Genomic DNA, 14792 nt, shown 5'->3' on the forward strand with positions numbered 1-14792 from the left:
ACCAGAAGAATCTTCTTCTGCCTGTACTGTTTTCACTCTTGGTCTAAAATCAACAAAACAGCTTAAATATGCTTCGGTTTCAAGTTTAGAAGTTTTACGTTCACAGATACCAACGGGCCTTCCTATTTCCAAGTCCTTGGGCTCTTCTCAAGACTGCCAGCCACCTATACTCCCATAACATGCAGAAACTTCAAAGGATTCAGCCTACTTTCCACTTCTCCCAGTACCTGTACCTTCACCACCAATAAGCCTATTAAACAATGAAGCTACATTTCCAAATAATAGGGTTCAGCCCTACCCTGTGTTCCACCAAAAAACAAAACAAAACAAAACAAAATAAAACCACCACCAAATGATTATGAATCAATAAAAATGTAAAAAAAAACAAACAAACAAAAAAAAAAAACCCACCACCCACCACCTAAATGCAGAGTAGGGCAATCTCCTCAACTTTTCACTCTTTTATTGTATCTAAGACAACATATGGGTCATCTTCAGATTAAAGGTTTTAATCCAATCACTACGGAGTAAGAGATAAAAATAATGAGGTTAAAACATTAACCTACTTCTATGTAGTTTTCAGTACTGTTCCTGACTCCCTTTTAAGATGATAAATATAAATGAATTAGGCTTTTTTAGTTCATTTTTATATCCCAAGAATCAAATTTACCAAACTATTTCCTTATGCTCTGTGTTACTGATACATTCACATGTATTCTTACTCCCACACATAGTAGTAGCACACACCTGTGGTATCAAAGATGCAGTAAATGTAGAAGGAAAAAGTTTCAGCTCTTGGAAACATTCTGTATTTCTGGGTGCTCTAGACCAGGTAACACCCACTCTAGGAAGCCTCCGTCTCACACACCAGCATGTAATGCTTAGATGGTTGCTTGCTACTTACCTTAAAACAAGAAGCTCGATACAGTAGTTGCACAACATGGCCAATACTCGTTTTTGATGCCTGAGGAAATCTTGGTTCTAGTCTTTGCACAACAAAAAGTACCAGAACTTTCCTTGAGAGAGCAGAACCATCTTCTAATGCCAGCAACACCAGTTTCAAGGCCTCTTCTTGCATAGCTAGAAGGAACATGAGTTCATGATAAATGAGGAACCCTGCAGATCATGTCTGTCAAAGACTTCTTCAGGTATTAGTTTATGGTGGTTTATTATCCACAGCCTGTATTTACTTAGCACAAAAAGATGACATTACACATGTACAAATACAGTTTACTTAAAAAGTAAACAAGCAAAAGAAAACATGTTTCCTACTAAACAACCAACTGGAGCACAAGCCAACAGAACTTAAAATTGTATCTTCTGTAGGTATCTAATAATGAATCAGATGATGATGATGTTATAGCCAAAAAAAAAGCCCTTATTCATAAAACAGAGGTACTCTTCAGTAACATATACAGGACACACAGTAGCCTCATGATTAATGGTAATTTTTTTATGCATGAGATTGTTGCTTTGCCTATCAGAATAATTTTATATGTAATTTAAAAGTGATATTAGCCTCTAGATGTGATACTTAAAGAAGGTATCAATTTATGTCGCTTTCCAGCGAGGGGTATAAAATACAATCTGAAACTAACCATGAGGGAACATCAGAAAAACTCAAAATAAGGCACACTCTGTAAAATATCTGCCTTATTCTTCATGGATACCAATGTCAGACAAAGAAAGGCTGAGGAATGGTCCCAGATTAAAGACGACTAAAAAGAGACATGACCAAAAAAATACACCACATGATCTTAGACTGGATTATAAACTGGAAGAAAATAAATGCCATAAAAGACATTTTTGGAAAAACTGACAAAATTGGAGTATGAACTGTACATTGGAGCACTTTACCAAAGTTAAGTTTCCTGAATTTGATGAATGTGCTGTTGTATAGTCCTTGACCCCCTGCCTCTGCCAATCACTAGCCTCATGTCTGGTTGTATGGATTTACCTTTGTGGACGCTTTATACAAACAGAATCAATATGTGACCTTCTGTCTGGCTTCTTTCACTCAACATAGTATTTTCAAAGTTCATCCACACTGTATTGGTATTTCAACCCTTCTTATGGCTGAATAATATTTTTTTTATAAATATACCATATTTTGTTCATCCATTCATCAGTTGATGAACATTCAGATTGTTTCCACCTTTCAACAATTGTCAACAATGCTGCTATAAACATCTGTGTACAAATACTAGTTTGAATATCTGTTTTCAGTTCCTCCAGGTAAATACCTAGCAGTGGAACTACTACTGGATCATATGGTAATTCTATGTTTAACTTTCTGGGGAACTGCCATATTGTTTTTCCGCAGAGGCTGCATTATTTTTTACATTCCCAAGTTCTCTAACATCCTTGCCAACACTTTTTATTTTCCTTTTTTTAAATTATGACCAACCTAGTGGGTATGAAATGGTATCTCACTGTGATTCTGATTTGCATATCCTTAAATGACTAATCATGCTGAGCATCTTTTCATGCACTTTTTAGCCATCTATGTATCTTGTATGGAGAAATGTTTATTCAAGACCATGGCCCATTTTTAAATTGTATTGCTTGTTTTTTCACTGTTGAATCGTAAAATGAAGGATATTTGATACTAGTCTAGTGCTTCTTAGGTAAGGTAAATAAACATGAGGAAATAACCATAGACAGCATTCTTAAATTATATATAAATGTTGATTTAAAAATTTTTTTTCCATTTAACTTTGTATTATGGGGAAATTTTTAACATACACAAAAGTAAAGACAACATGCACCCATAACACAGCAGTTTGCCAGTAAGATTTCATCTACCCTTTACCCACTTTTCTAGTTTGTTTTGGCTGAAGCAGACTGAAGTAAATCCAAGAGAACACAGCACTTCACCCTTAAATAATTCATTATGTACCTAACACATAGGAACTTTCAAGAAAAATTAACATATCACATCTTAAAAAGTAATGTATTTCCTTAAATATCATCTAATATCCAGTCCATGCTGAATTTTCTTCCACTGTTTCAAAAATTCTTCTTCATTTGGTTTCTTTAAGTATCCAAATAAAGTCCATACACTGCTTTTGGTTTGATTTGAATGTCTTTAGTCTTAAAAAAAAAAAAAAACTGTACCAGTTCCCCACCACCCTCCCATCTTCCCATTTAAAAGAGAATACAGAACTTGTTGCAGAAACAATCATTTTTCTAAACAATTTCCCACATTCTTGACTTGGCTAATTTTGTGTCTGTAGTGTTGCTTTACCCTCCTTATCTCATGTGCACTAGAGATCTGATTAGATTCAGAGTTAGCTTTTAGTTTGGGGGTCTTTCTTGTGGATGGCGAGCAAGCATACTTCTTATTCTATGTATCGCATCAGGAGGTACGCAAGGCCTAGCTAATTCACAGTTAGTAATGTTAAACCTGATCAGTGGGTTCAGACCTTTTCCGCATACTATAAAATTTCCCAGCAACCTTTCATCTACTGGTTTTAACAGCCAATAATAATTCTTGCCTAGATCTATTAATTCATTTGAGGTTGCAAATTTGTCCTTTTTCTAACTTTCAACATGTTTTTCTAAATTTATCAGCTGGAATTCTGCTAAAAGAGAAACCTACCCCCAAAACCCTGAGAAATTGTCCTCAAAAACGATTTGTAAAGGAAAGGCTGAAAAAACATGCTTGATTTTTCTCTACTCCTCTTCCAATTTTTAGCATAATGTGTTGGTACCCGAGCAACTGCCAAAGATAACCAATTAACTTTTTTTGCCCTATCATTACAAGATCATAGATTTTTATATACTTTATGTGTTTCAATTCATTATAGTCATCATTCATTTTAAGGTTCAAACTACCCCACTTTTGTCCAGTGGGGAGCCTTTTTAAATTCACTTCATGTCTTTTTGACAAGATTCTGATGATCTTTGATAGCTTTTTTTGATTTCTCTTGTACTTTCCAAACCCTACAACTGGAATAAGGCATTTATCCAAAGAGCCCTGATTCTTTTCAGTAGGAAATGGTATTTATTAAAGGCCATAATCTGGGTGCTACAGCTATTCATTGCTTCTAAGCCTTTTCAGTAGGCAGAGCTAGGAAACAGACATTTTCTAGAAAAAGAAAAATAAGTGAGTCTGTACTTATACTGCCAATTCAAATGTAAGACTATAGGATTTTTACATAAATTCTGACTTGTATCTTTTTTTTAACACTGAAAATCTTAGTTCCTGATGGCATTAACATAATTACTTGCTTTATCCTACTATGAATCTGTATAATAGTTTCAAAATAACAATACCAATAGAATTATGAACAATATGACTAGTAGATACAGCTTAGGATTTATTATATATTACAAAAGAATATAAAAATCAAAACACTGCATTCTAAAGTCTGAAATAATTCATTCCTGATGAATGTAACGTACAAGCTAATGTATGTTTTAGCTTTTTATTTTTACGTTATTTTTTCTTTATTCATTTTATTTTTTAAAATTTATGTTTACTAAAAACTGTTTTATAATTACATAAAACATTTACATAGGTATAAAGTACAAATCAAGGTACACTCAGTGAGGTCTACCTTCTGTTTCTGTCTGCTTTCTCTTGGCTCCTCTATACTCTATAGAAGTTTATATTTTTAAAGTTTTTCCTACCATTGTTTCTTTTGGAAAATAGAAACAAATAAGTAGAAAATGGTTGCACATCGCTCCCATTCTTAGATAAAAGGTGCTATAGTAAGTATACTACTCTGCACTTTGCTTTTATTTTTTAACTTAATGTATCTAGGTATCACACCCTAGCAAAATATATACATCTTCCTCATTTCTTTCAACAGTTGCATGGTATGTCACTGGAAGAATATACCAGCTTATTAAACCAATCTCCTACTCACATTCAGGTAGCTTCCAGATGTCTGCTGTTACAGAGCTTTATAACTTAATACAGTCTATATTTTTTGCTGTATTTTGGGGACAGATTCCTAGAAAGGGGGCTGTTGGGCCAACGGGTAAATGCACAGGTGATTTTTTACACAATGACAAATCCCTCTCTTTAAAGTTTATACCACACTTAGCATTCCCACTATTATTGGGTGAAAATACCTGTTTTCCCACAGCCTTGACAACAGAATATATTGTCAAGACTTTTCAATTCTGTCAGTCTGAAAGCTGAGAAATGGTATTTCAGTATAACTTTCATGCGTATTTCTCAATGAGAAATATTTTTTTATATGATTGAGGCCTATTTACATTACTTTTTCCCTTGAATTGTCTGTTTGTACCTTTGGTCAATTTTTCAATTGAGTAGTTGGTAATTTTCTTTTGAGTTTTTACAAATACCTTATATATTCGTCATACTAGCCCTCTGTGATATAACCCAAGTATTTTCCCAATTGTCATTTTTTTTTTTACTTTGCTTATGTTTTATTATAATGCAATTAAAAACAATTACATAGTCAAAAATCAGTCTTTTCTGTTACTGCTTCTGGATTTGGAGTCAAAGAAAACAGCGTTTCCTACTCTTAGGTTATAAAAGAATTCACTCTTATATATGTTTTTATTACTCTTATAATTTATTTTTTAATCATAAGCATACCTGACCTATTTGGAATTTATGAAGCTAAGGACTATAAAAGATACATCCAATTTTATCTTTTTCCACATGTCTAACCAGTGGTTTCAATGCCACTTATTAAAAATTATTTCCTTCACAAAAGCAAATTTTACCTGGCCTATAGTTCTCAATCAAAAAAGTAAAACAATAAAGCTTTAAGAAGTTAAGAAAATGAAAATGAATATGAAAACGAATATATGTTATGTATATGCATGACTGGGATATTGGGCTGTACACCAGAAACTGACACATTGTAACAGACAGTACTTCGATTAAAAAAAAAAAAGAAAGAAAGAAGCTAACACTGGAAAGTACTTCATAATCTTGGTGTACGTAAAGATTTTTTAAAACAAAACGTAGGTCACAGTAACTAGAAAGGAATCATCCCCCAATGATTCTTATCTTCTGTAATAATTTCTCTGTATCCCAATTTTAAAGACAATCATGAACTTTGAATTTTTTTTCATAAAAAGAAAGTTTACTTTTCCTTTACTTACTACCTGTGTAATATTAGACCTCTAATTCAGCTTTCTAATTTGTAAAACTAAATCTGTGTCACTTTTCTTAAAGGCTATTGGGGATTAAATAAGACATTTATTCTAAAACATTGTAGCACTTTTTATCATATAAATGATGATTAACAAAAACTAGTTTATCTTTACTTATGTCAAGACTTTATATACAAATAAAGATGGGTTGACTATGGGGATTCTCACCTAACTCTAGAAACTGGCATCATACAGCCCTGATAGCCAAGAAGAAAGGCAAGATAGGGATCTATTTTACCTGGCCCTAGAAACTGGCATCCTCGGGCCCTGACAGCAGCCCACAGATTGGCAGACAATTGCTGAGGGTTCTGGTGCTGTAATATTAGTTCCGTTACAGTTCTTTCTCCAAGTGAACGGGCTGCTCGTATGGCTCTTACACGACCTTCTTCCTCCACCAGTTGACAATTTACAAGTGTCACCAGTTTCCTTTGCATTGGACGGCTCAGTGCACTCTGGTTCAAACTAGCTACACCTTTAGGAAAAAGGAAACAAAGGAAACTAAAGTTTTTTTCAATTGAAAAAGACAAGTCAATTTTCATTATCTATTCAATGAGAAAAACTAGTATTTAACCAGTAAGCCGCAATTCCTAATGAGCCCCCTATTAAGTGGTTTCATTTTTTAACAATGAGTATTGGAGTCTAATTTTACTTCAACTTTTATTTAGGTTATCCTGTTCTCTGCATTATATGTGTCCCTCAAAGGAGAGTGGTTTGGGTTTAGTCTCTTCTCCATCTTCACTAAAACTATTGAAGATAAATTTATAGTTAAATACATGAAAAGTGTAACCTAAAAGTAATGATTAATAACAGCTCTAATTTTTTTTATTGTATATAAGGCATTTAGAACATGGCTTAATGGCAACATCTCAGATCCTATTGCCTTTTTCTGACTCAAAGATATTGTTCCAGCAATTCTTTCCTCTCTGTCACAGCATCAATTTTTCCCTTTCTACTTGATCATTTACATCAACGTACAGTAATAATAAGCATGCTGTTATTTCAGATATCTTAAAAATAAATCTTTTTATTCACTCCTTTCCCTCTACCTGCTCTGCCCCATTTCTTTCCTCCCTTTCATAGCAAATCCACCAGAGTTGTCTATATTAATTATCTCCAATTAATTCCTTGCTTCCCATTCTTTAAAACCTACTCGAATCAAGTTTCTGCCACTATCACTTAACCAAAACTGCTCTTGTCATGACAACAATTACCTCTACTTTGATAAATCAGTGGTCAATTCTCAGTCCTTATTTTATTTGACCCTTCAACAGCTCTCAACATAGATCACTCCCAATTCCTTTAAAAACTTTCTTTACGTGGCTTTCAGAACACTCCATTCTCTTAATTTTCTTCCTCCCTTCATCTTTTTTCCCAGTCTTCTTCGCTGATTTCATTATTTTCTTTCTGACTTCTTCATGTTAAAAGAGCCTAGGACCCCATTTTTGTTTTCTTCTCTATCTATACTCACTACTTAGGTGATCTCATCCAGTCTAACTGCTTTAAATACCATCTTTATGTCAATGATTCCCAAAATTACAGCTTCTACATTTCATTCCTTAACATACACCCACTGGTTACCCAACAGCAACCAAATAGAGATTTGACATCTCAAACTCAGCATGGCCAAAACCGAACTCCTGATCTTCCTACCTAAGCCTGATCTACCTGAAGCACTCCTTGTCTAAGTTGGTGATAACTTATCTTTCCCGGTGCTCAGGCCTAAAAACCCAGGAGACACCTTTGAGTCTGCTCTTTTCCTCACACTCCACATCCAACCATTTAGGAAATTCTCTTGACTCTATCTTCAAAATATACCCAGACTGTCTACTTTCCACACCTACTAACTTTCTCTCATCAGCCTATTAACCAATACTCTACTTTTACCCTTGCCCTTTATATTGAGTTCTCAACAGAGCAGCTACGGTGACCCTTTTACCATTAGTCAGATCATGTCACTCCTCTGCTCAAAACCCTAGAGTAACTCCCCAGTTTCACTCAGGGTAAAAACTCAAGGCTTTAAGATGACCTGTATGTCTGTACATGATCTGGCCTTATCGTTTCTTTTCATCTATCTCATATTGCTCTCCCCCTCACTCACTCTGCTCCAGGCACACTCTCCTGTTGTTGTTCTTTGAAGACATTAGGCATGCCTTAGGGTCTTTATTTCTTCTGCCTGGAACAGTCTTTTTCCAGGAACCTACATGGCTAACTACCTCATCTCTTTCATCTCAAGTTCAAAAGCTACCACCTTAACAAGGCCTACACTAATTACCTTATCTAAAATTGCAACCCACCCTTCTCCCCTCACTCTGACATTTCTCATCCATCTAACCATATTGTTTTCTTTCCACAGAGATTATCGTTTATAACATATTACAGAATTTTATTATACGTACTGTTTATTATACTTTCTCCTTTTTCTATAACATAGGGCCATAAGAACAGACATTTTTACTAATGTATTCCCACTACCAAAATAGTTCCTGGTACTTAATATATATTCTTTAAATATCTGTTCAGTGAATGAGTGAATGAATGAAATGAATAAGGTACACAGGATAAGTTTCTCAAGGAAGTCACTACGTCCAAAATAACCAACAGCGCAAAGCACAGAGCAGGTACAAAATAAACACCTGACTGACTCGTTCACTCAGCAACTTTTTATTGCATGTATGACATGATAGTTACTGAGTATGCAATGCAACAGAAGAGAATTCCATTTCTGTCACAGCACTTAAAATAATTCATTGAGCTTAAAAATAATTCATTGAGCTTATATGCCTATCTCCTCAATATACTGTGGGCTCCATGAAGACTACCTGTTGTAAGTGCTCAATAAAATTTAAAGAATGATTGAATGAACACATGAAATTGTCTTAGTAGGATTTATTAAAACTAATATTCTTCTACAGCAGTATTAGTTTAATTAGTGAATATAAATATTGTATAAATCTCAATATGTAGTATGTCTGATGAATTCTTAAATGAATAATACTATTTTAAGAAAATAGTATAATGTCTCAATCAAAAAGACTTCCATGATCTCTACAAGCAAATTCATTTTTTCCAAGACTCAAAATTATTTAATAGGGCATCAACATCAAGTCTTCCAATATTAGTGTATTACCAAGTCCTATTCACCCATAAAAATACTTTCTATGAACTTACCTTTACCTCCACTTAGTGGTTTTAAGTAGAGTGCCAAATCCTCAACACATTTCTTTGCAACCTCATAGTGTTTGTTCTCACCTAGATTACTTAACTTTATTGACTGATGATCTGGTACCTAAAAACAAAGAAAAACTGAAGAAATACATTCATCTAGATCCTGCAGTTGTTATTTATATATTTGATAATTACTTTGGTGAGCATAAACTTCTAATACAGAGACAATACATCAAAGTAGTTTAAGTAACATTAAAGCCAAACAGCTAGCCAAACTGCTTTCCAAGAACCAAGGATATCACACTTAATAGCAGGGGTTGGGTGGATTAATAAGGGGAAAAAAGCAGGAAGTTAACTGTACTGTATCAGTGTTATTCCTTGGCATTGATAACTATGCTGTAACTTTGAAAGATGTTAACATCTGGGGAAGCTGCAGAAACTTATACAGGTTCTCCACATACTACTTTAGGCAAAATTTTTTTTAAAAAGCATTTCAAAATAAAAAGTAGGAAAAAAGGCAAGAACTTTTTTCCCCTTAGCATTCAGCACCTTCTTTCTACATAATTTACTTATTATATTTATTGTTTATGGTCTGTCTCCCCTTGTTCTCAGTGAAAGGTCGAAATTTGGGTATAATCTTGGGCAGCTCTGCAACTTCTACAAGTGATCTTGAGTAAATTATTTAACTGTTCCAAGTCATGGTTTCTCTACCTGCAAAATGAAGATGAAAATCCCTATCTCATGATGCCATTATGAAATTTTAATTTAATCATGACATTTGAATAAAGTCTTGAAAGAGGAGAGGGAATGAGCATTCTAGGCAAAGCAACAGTGGCTACAAAAGCCCTCAGGCAGGAACACGTCTGGTATATGCGACAACTGGTTAGCAGGCCAGTAAGGCTTAAGCAGGAAGAGTGAGAACAGTAGCAGGAGATGAGGCTGAAAAGGTAACAGAAGTCACATTATAGAGATCTGCAGGATAATTTTAGGACCAATTGAGAGAACATTTATAAATAACAAAACACAATACCTAACCTATAGCAGGTGCTAAATAAATGGCAGCTAGTATTATTATACATAATCTATGGTATTTTACCGGATCCAAGATGCCATTGTTTGCAAGGGCATCATTATTTTATGCACCATTAAGACAAAAATTTCCTATTAAATTATGACACACTACTGATCACTGACACATCTTGACTTCAGAGCGTCTACCTGGATTATGAACACTGAAAAGCATGCTTTAAAAGATAAACTTCAAATATCAAGATACTAAAGGAATGGAGTATTTTAATTCATTGAACGGTCTAAGAAGTGATTAATCAGAAAAACCCTTACTTTCTTGCTTTAATATGTAGTATATGATGTACAAAATTTCATCTTCCTCACTTGTAAAGTGGGGATAATAACTACCTGAGGAGCTATAACAAGAATTAGTAATAATAGATGTTGACTGCTTACTATCATACTGAACACAAAGTAGGCCCTCATTAAACAGATATTATAAATTTAGTCTTGCTCTGATTGAGTAAAATGACCAAAAAGAAACACAAATTTTACAGCATATGAGCAATAAGAAACTGCAGAATTTGTTACTGACCCTCTGGAAATTACATCTTAGATGTATATATGTGGATACAGACCCTGTTTCTCATTCATAATACTATCCTAAAAGTCAAGTGAAGTTTTAAGAAAATTTAAAAACCTCCATTTAAGGGTTCTAGATGGTTGATTTCTGGCCAAAGCTTTGATTATACTTCTTTTCATTCCACCTAATGACTAAATATTTATGTATCCTTATACAAAAATGTTTCTTATCCTCCAAAATCACTTAAAAACATAAGTTTTGACCACAGCATTGAATACAAAGAAATATATAACTATAATCAAATTTATAGTTTTGCATAAGGATTTATGACATCAGCTAAAGAAAATCTTTTGCAGAATACAATCATGTAAATCAGATACACTGAGTATTTTTAATGTCTCAAATGTCACTAAACATACTTTGTACCCTGTAATGAACTAAGTTCTATAATTATTACACATACCAAATTAGTAAAATCTTGAAAGCTTACCTGGGCTCCAACTAACTGGAGAAGTGCGAAGTTGACAGGAAGCACATCAATGTCTGTGTTGATGGCAGTCTGGTCAAAAGGACAAGCTTTTCGGTGAAGTTTATTCAAGCAGGTCTTGCAAACAGTGTGTGAACAACCTAAACTGATGGGTTTGTGCACATTCTCATCAAATTCATTATAGCAGATTGGACAGGACAGAAATTCTGTCCATTGAGCTGCCTGCACAGGCATTGTGGAAGCTGGATGCTCGGGTTAGCAGTCTAGCAGATCATTATTTTGCTGTGTAGTGTTTTTTAAGCTGGAAATGGACAAAAGTAAGAATTAACCACATACTCATCATTCACCTTTCAAGAGTTAACTGCTTAAGCCAACCATCACAGCTTCAAAACCTGAAACACTTCTGAATAATTTTATGTGCTTTGGATAGCTTTTTCTTTAAATTTACTTGCTGAACTAATTAGATTTCTGAAAAAAATTTGTCCAGAAATATCTTAATAGTGTTCTTGTCAACTAAAGATATTTATATCAATTGCTCATCAAAGTTTTCACGTATTTTTCTTAATGACCACATCCAATAAGCAGATTAAGCTTCCACAATTTCATTTTTAGAAAAACAAATCACCAAATGGTTTGCCATTTTGGGTTTTTTTTTTTAAGTGTTTCCCTTGGACATCTACTACCCCAAAACATATTAAGATATGGTCTAAGAGTTAGTGAACTCTGGAAATAATTGATCCAAACAAGATCATAATGAGTTGAGAGTGAAAAAACAGCCTTGCCACTTGAATGACCAAGTCAATGAAGAATATTTCAATTTGGCAGCTTCACAAAAAAAGGAAATCTGGTCAGGACTTGACTAGGAGGCTAACTGAGGTATTGAAAAAGTATGAGAGAAGACTATAATGATAAAGCTGTTTGTCCATAAATGAAAGAACGATGCTAACCTTAAAATACAGTGCCAAAGTGGAAAAAAAAAGTCTGGAAAGTAGTTCCTTACAATACTTCTGACAAAACATATATATATATGTCATTAAATTTACATATATATATATATATATATATATATATATATATATATATGTAAAATGTATGTAAAAACTATCAGGTCCAATGAGCAAGATATAGAAGAATAAAACATCTAGTAGTTCTAAGCAGAAAAACAGTGAAATATAGTTGACCCTTGAATAACGTAGGCTTGAACTGCCCAGGTCCACTTATTCAAACATTTTTTTAACAGTAAGTACTACAATACTGCACAATCTGTGGTAGGTTGAATCCACAGATGCAGAGGAACCATGGACGTAGAGGGATAACTCTAAGTTATATGCAGATTAACCCCAGCATTGGTCAAGGGTTAATTGACTATTCCTATCTTTATATATGCATGATTAAAAGGCACAGGGGAAAAAAATGGCACTGATTTTTCTTATTTCAAAGATTAAAATATCCCATAATTTTTAATAAAATAAAATATTCAGTAACAAACCTCTAATTTAAAATCTTTAGATACCTTACTTGAATACTCTGCATTTCATAAAATTTTCATATCCTCTAATTCAAAACTTATATAAGTCTGACAAAGGCTCTCTGGTGAACATGAAATCTAGGTATTTAGGGCAATTAAAAAGCCAATACTTTATTTCATAAGAGTATTTACCAACCCAAATATATTAGTTCCACAGAAACTAGATGTTTAAAAATGTAGTCAAATTCAGGACAGAAAAGTATATATCTGATTCTCCAATAATCCCATACCCAAATAAAGAACTCCATTAGTCTTTATTGTGCTTTTCATGTTCAAAAACTAAGGTTTTAAAAAAATACCTTGGTAAAAATGAACTGTGGGACTTGCTATGAAAAAAGCAGCCTACACAAACTTTTCCTCAAACAGCTCTAATAAAAAGTACTTAATATACTTATTTTTAAACTAGCCAAATTTGCAAGTTATATTTACTTTATTTTACACCTTTCACCCTCATATTTCCACATCTATCAATGCCATCAATCTTAAAAACTGCTTGCTTCCAACTTTAGAGATGAGGACTGTGCAGGTAAACACATCACTCCCTGAAACTATTTAATATTTTTAATGTTCTGTTTCCTAGCTGCCTAATTATACAAAGAAAAGGCCTTTAAGGGATAATGCATTTTATCTTAAATCTAGTACCAAGAGCCCTAATTTAGTTAAAATTTGAAATGATAAAACATTTATCAAAATAAGACACTACATCTGTTTTTTTCATAATGGCCACCTGTTTGAAAATGCTAATTCTGTGAGTTAGGGTATCATGGGTCACTGGGTAATAGGAAACGAGTAGCAAATACTCTTTCCTTATTTAGTTTTCCAAGATCATCCTGAAATGCTTTACATTAAAGTGAATCAGTGGGGGGAGAAGAGCCATTTAAGTTTGAACTAAACATAAAAATGCTATCTTTCATATTTTCCCCTATTAGCTTTGAAGTGTTTCAATTTCTTCCAGAATTCACTTGATAGTTTTGTTATATGTGCTTCTAAATCTAAGGGCACCAGATGTTTTAATATAATTAATACAGAGAAATTTAATTTCTAGTGGAAATTGAATTAATATCTTTTAAACAAATCTGCCAAATTCTCTTTCTGCTATGCGTCAGATTCTAAGTTTCCAACAGGGAAATTATGAACTTTCCTTATATAAGAAGTAAGAAATGGTTTTACCTTTTAACATGTTTTTCCTCAGTACCCCATCAATAAATTCTAGATTCCTCAATTACGATAAAGACAAAATTAAATTTTACCTAAGACACTAAAATGTTTCATAGTGATGACAGTTGGCTTTTCATTCCTTTAAAAAGGGACCTAGTAACTGATTACCTAGAAAATATTTTTGTAATTATCAAAAATGATAAATAGCATACTATCTTTATAATTTATTTTTAAAAAGCATCTAAAGGAACCATGGCAAGCTAAGAATATATACTGATGTGTAAAACTTCTAGGTTTATACTAATACATTTCATAATAATTTATTTGAATCTATGTAATTTCTAACAACACTTATATTAATAGTGAAGTAAGTATCCATCTTAAAGATACTCCCAAAACATCTCAAACTGAGATAAAATGGCTTAAAAAGCCCACAGCTCTAGATCTATAAAAGGACTACTTAAGAAAAACATTCCAATTAAATTATTTTTATTAACTAATTTCAGTTATTAGTTACTAAAATTAAAGAAGGATAACAAGATGAAGCATAGGAGGAAGAAATGCTAAACTACAGGTGGGACCTTAAACAGATTTTTACTCAAGTAATTTTTCAGGCCATAAGTTCCCTGCTATGAATACTATTTCACAAAACAGGAAGAGTAATAGACATCTTTTAGAGGATGCAAATTAGAAATTGCTTTATTAAAAGCAAACTGCAGGGA

General features: G+C 33.4%; 1 protein-coding gene across 1 annotated transcript in view; it reads right to left on the reverse strand.

Moving 5' to 3' along the window:
* Positions 1-14792, reverse strand: part of RC3H2 (ring finger and CCCH-type domains 2) — a 48291-nt gene that overhangs the window by 29698 nt on the left and 3801 nt on the right. The window contains exons 2-5 of the mRNA XM_015240359.3: positions 11388-11685; positions 9310-9427; positions 6380-6613; positions 905-1080 (exon numbers count right to left, since the gene is read on the reverse strand). Of these exons, the coding sequence (XP_015095845.2) occupies positions 905-1080; positions 6380-6613; positions 9310-9427; positions 11388-11618 (759 nt within the window). The 5' untranslated portion in view covers positions 11619-11685. The remainder of the gene's footprint in view (positions 1-904; positions 1081-6379; positions 6614-9309; positions 9428-11387; positions 11686-14792) is intronic.

The sequence above is a fragment of the Vicugna pacos genome, chromosome 4 (genome assembly GCF_048564905.1).
Source record: "Vicugna pacos chromosome 4, VicPac4, whole genome shotgun sequence".
Lineage (NCBI taxonomy): Eukaryota > Metazoa > Chordata > Mammalia > Artiodactyla > Camelidae > Vicugna > Vicugna pacos.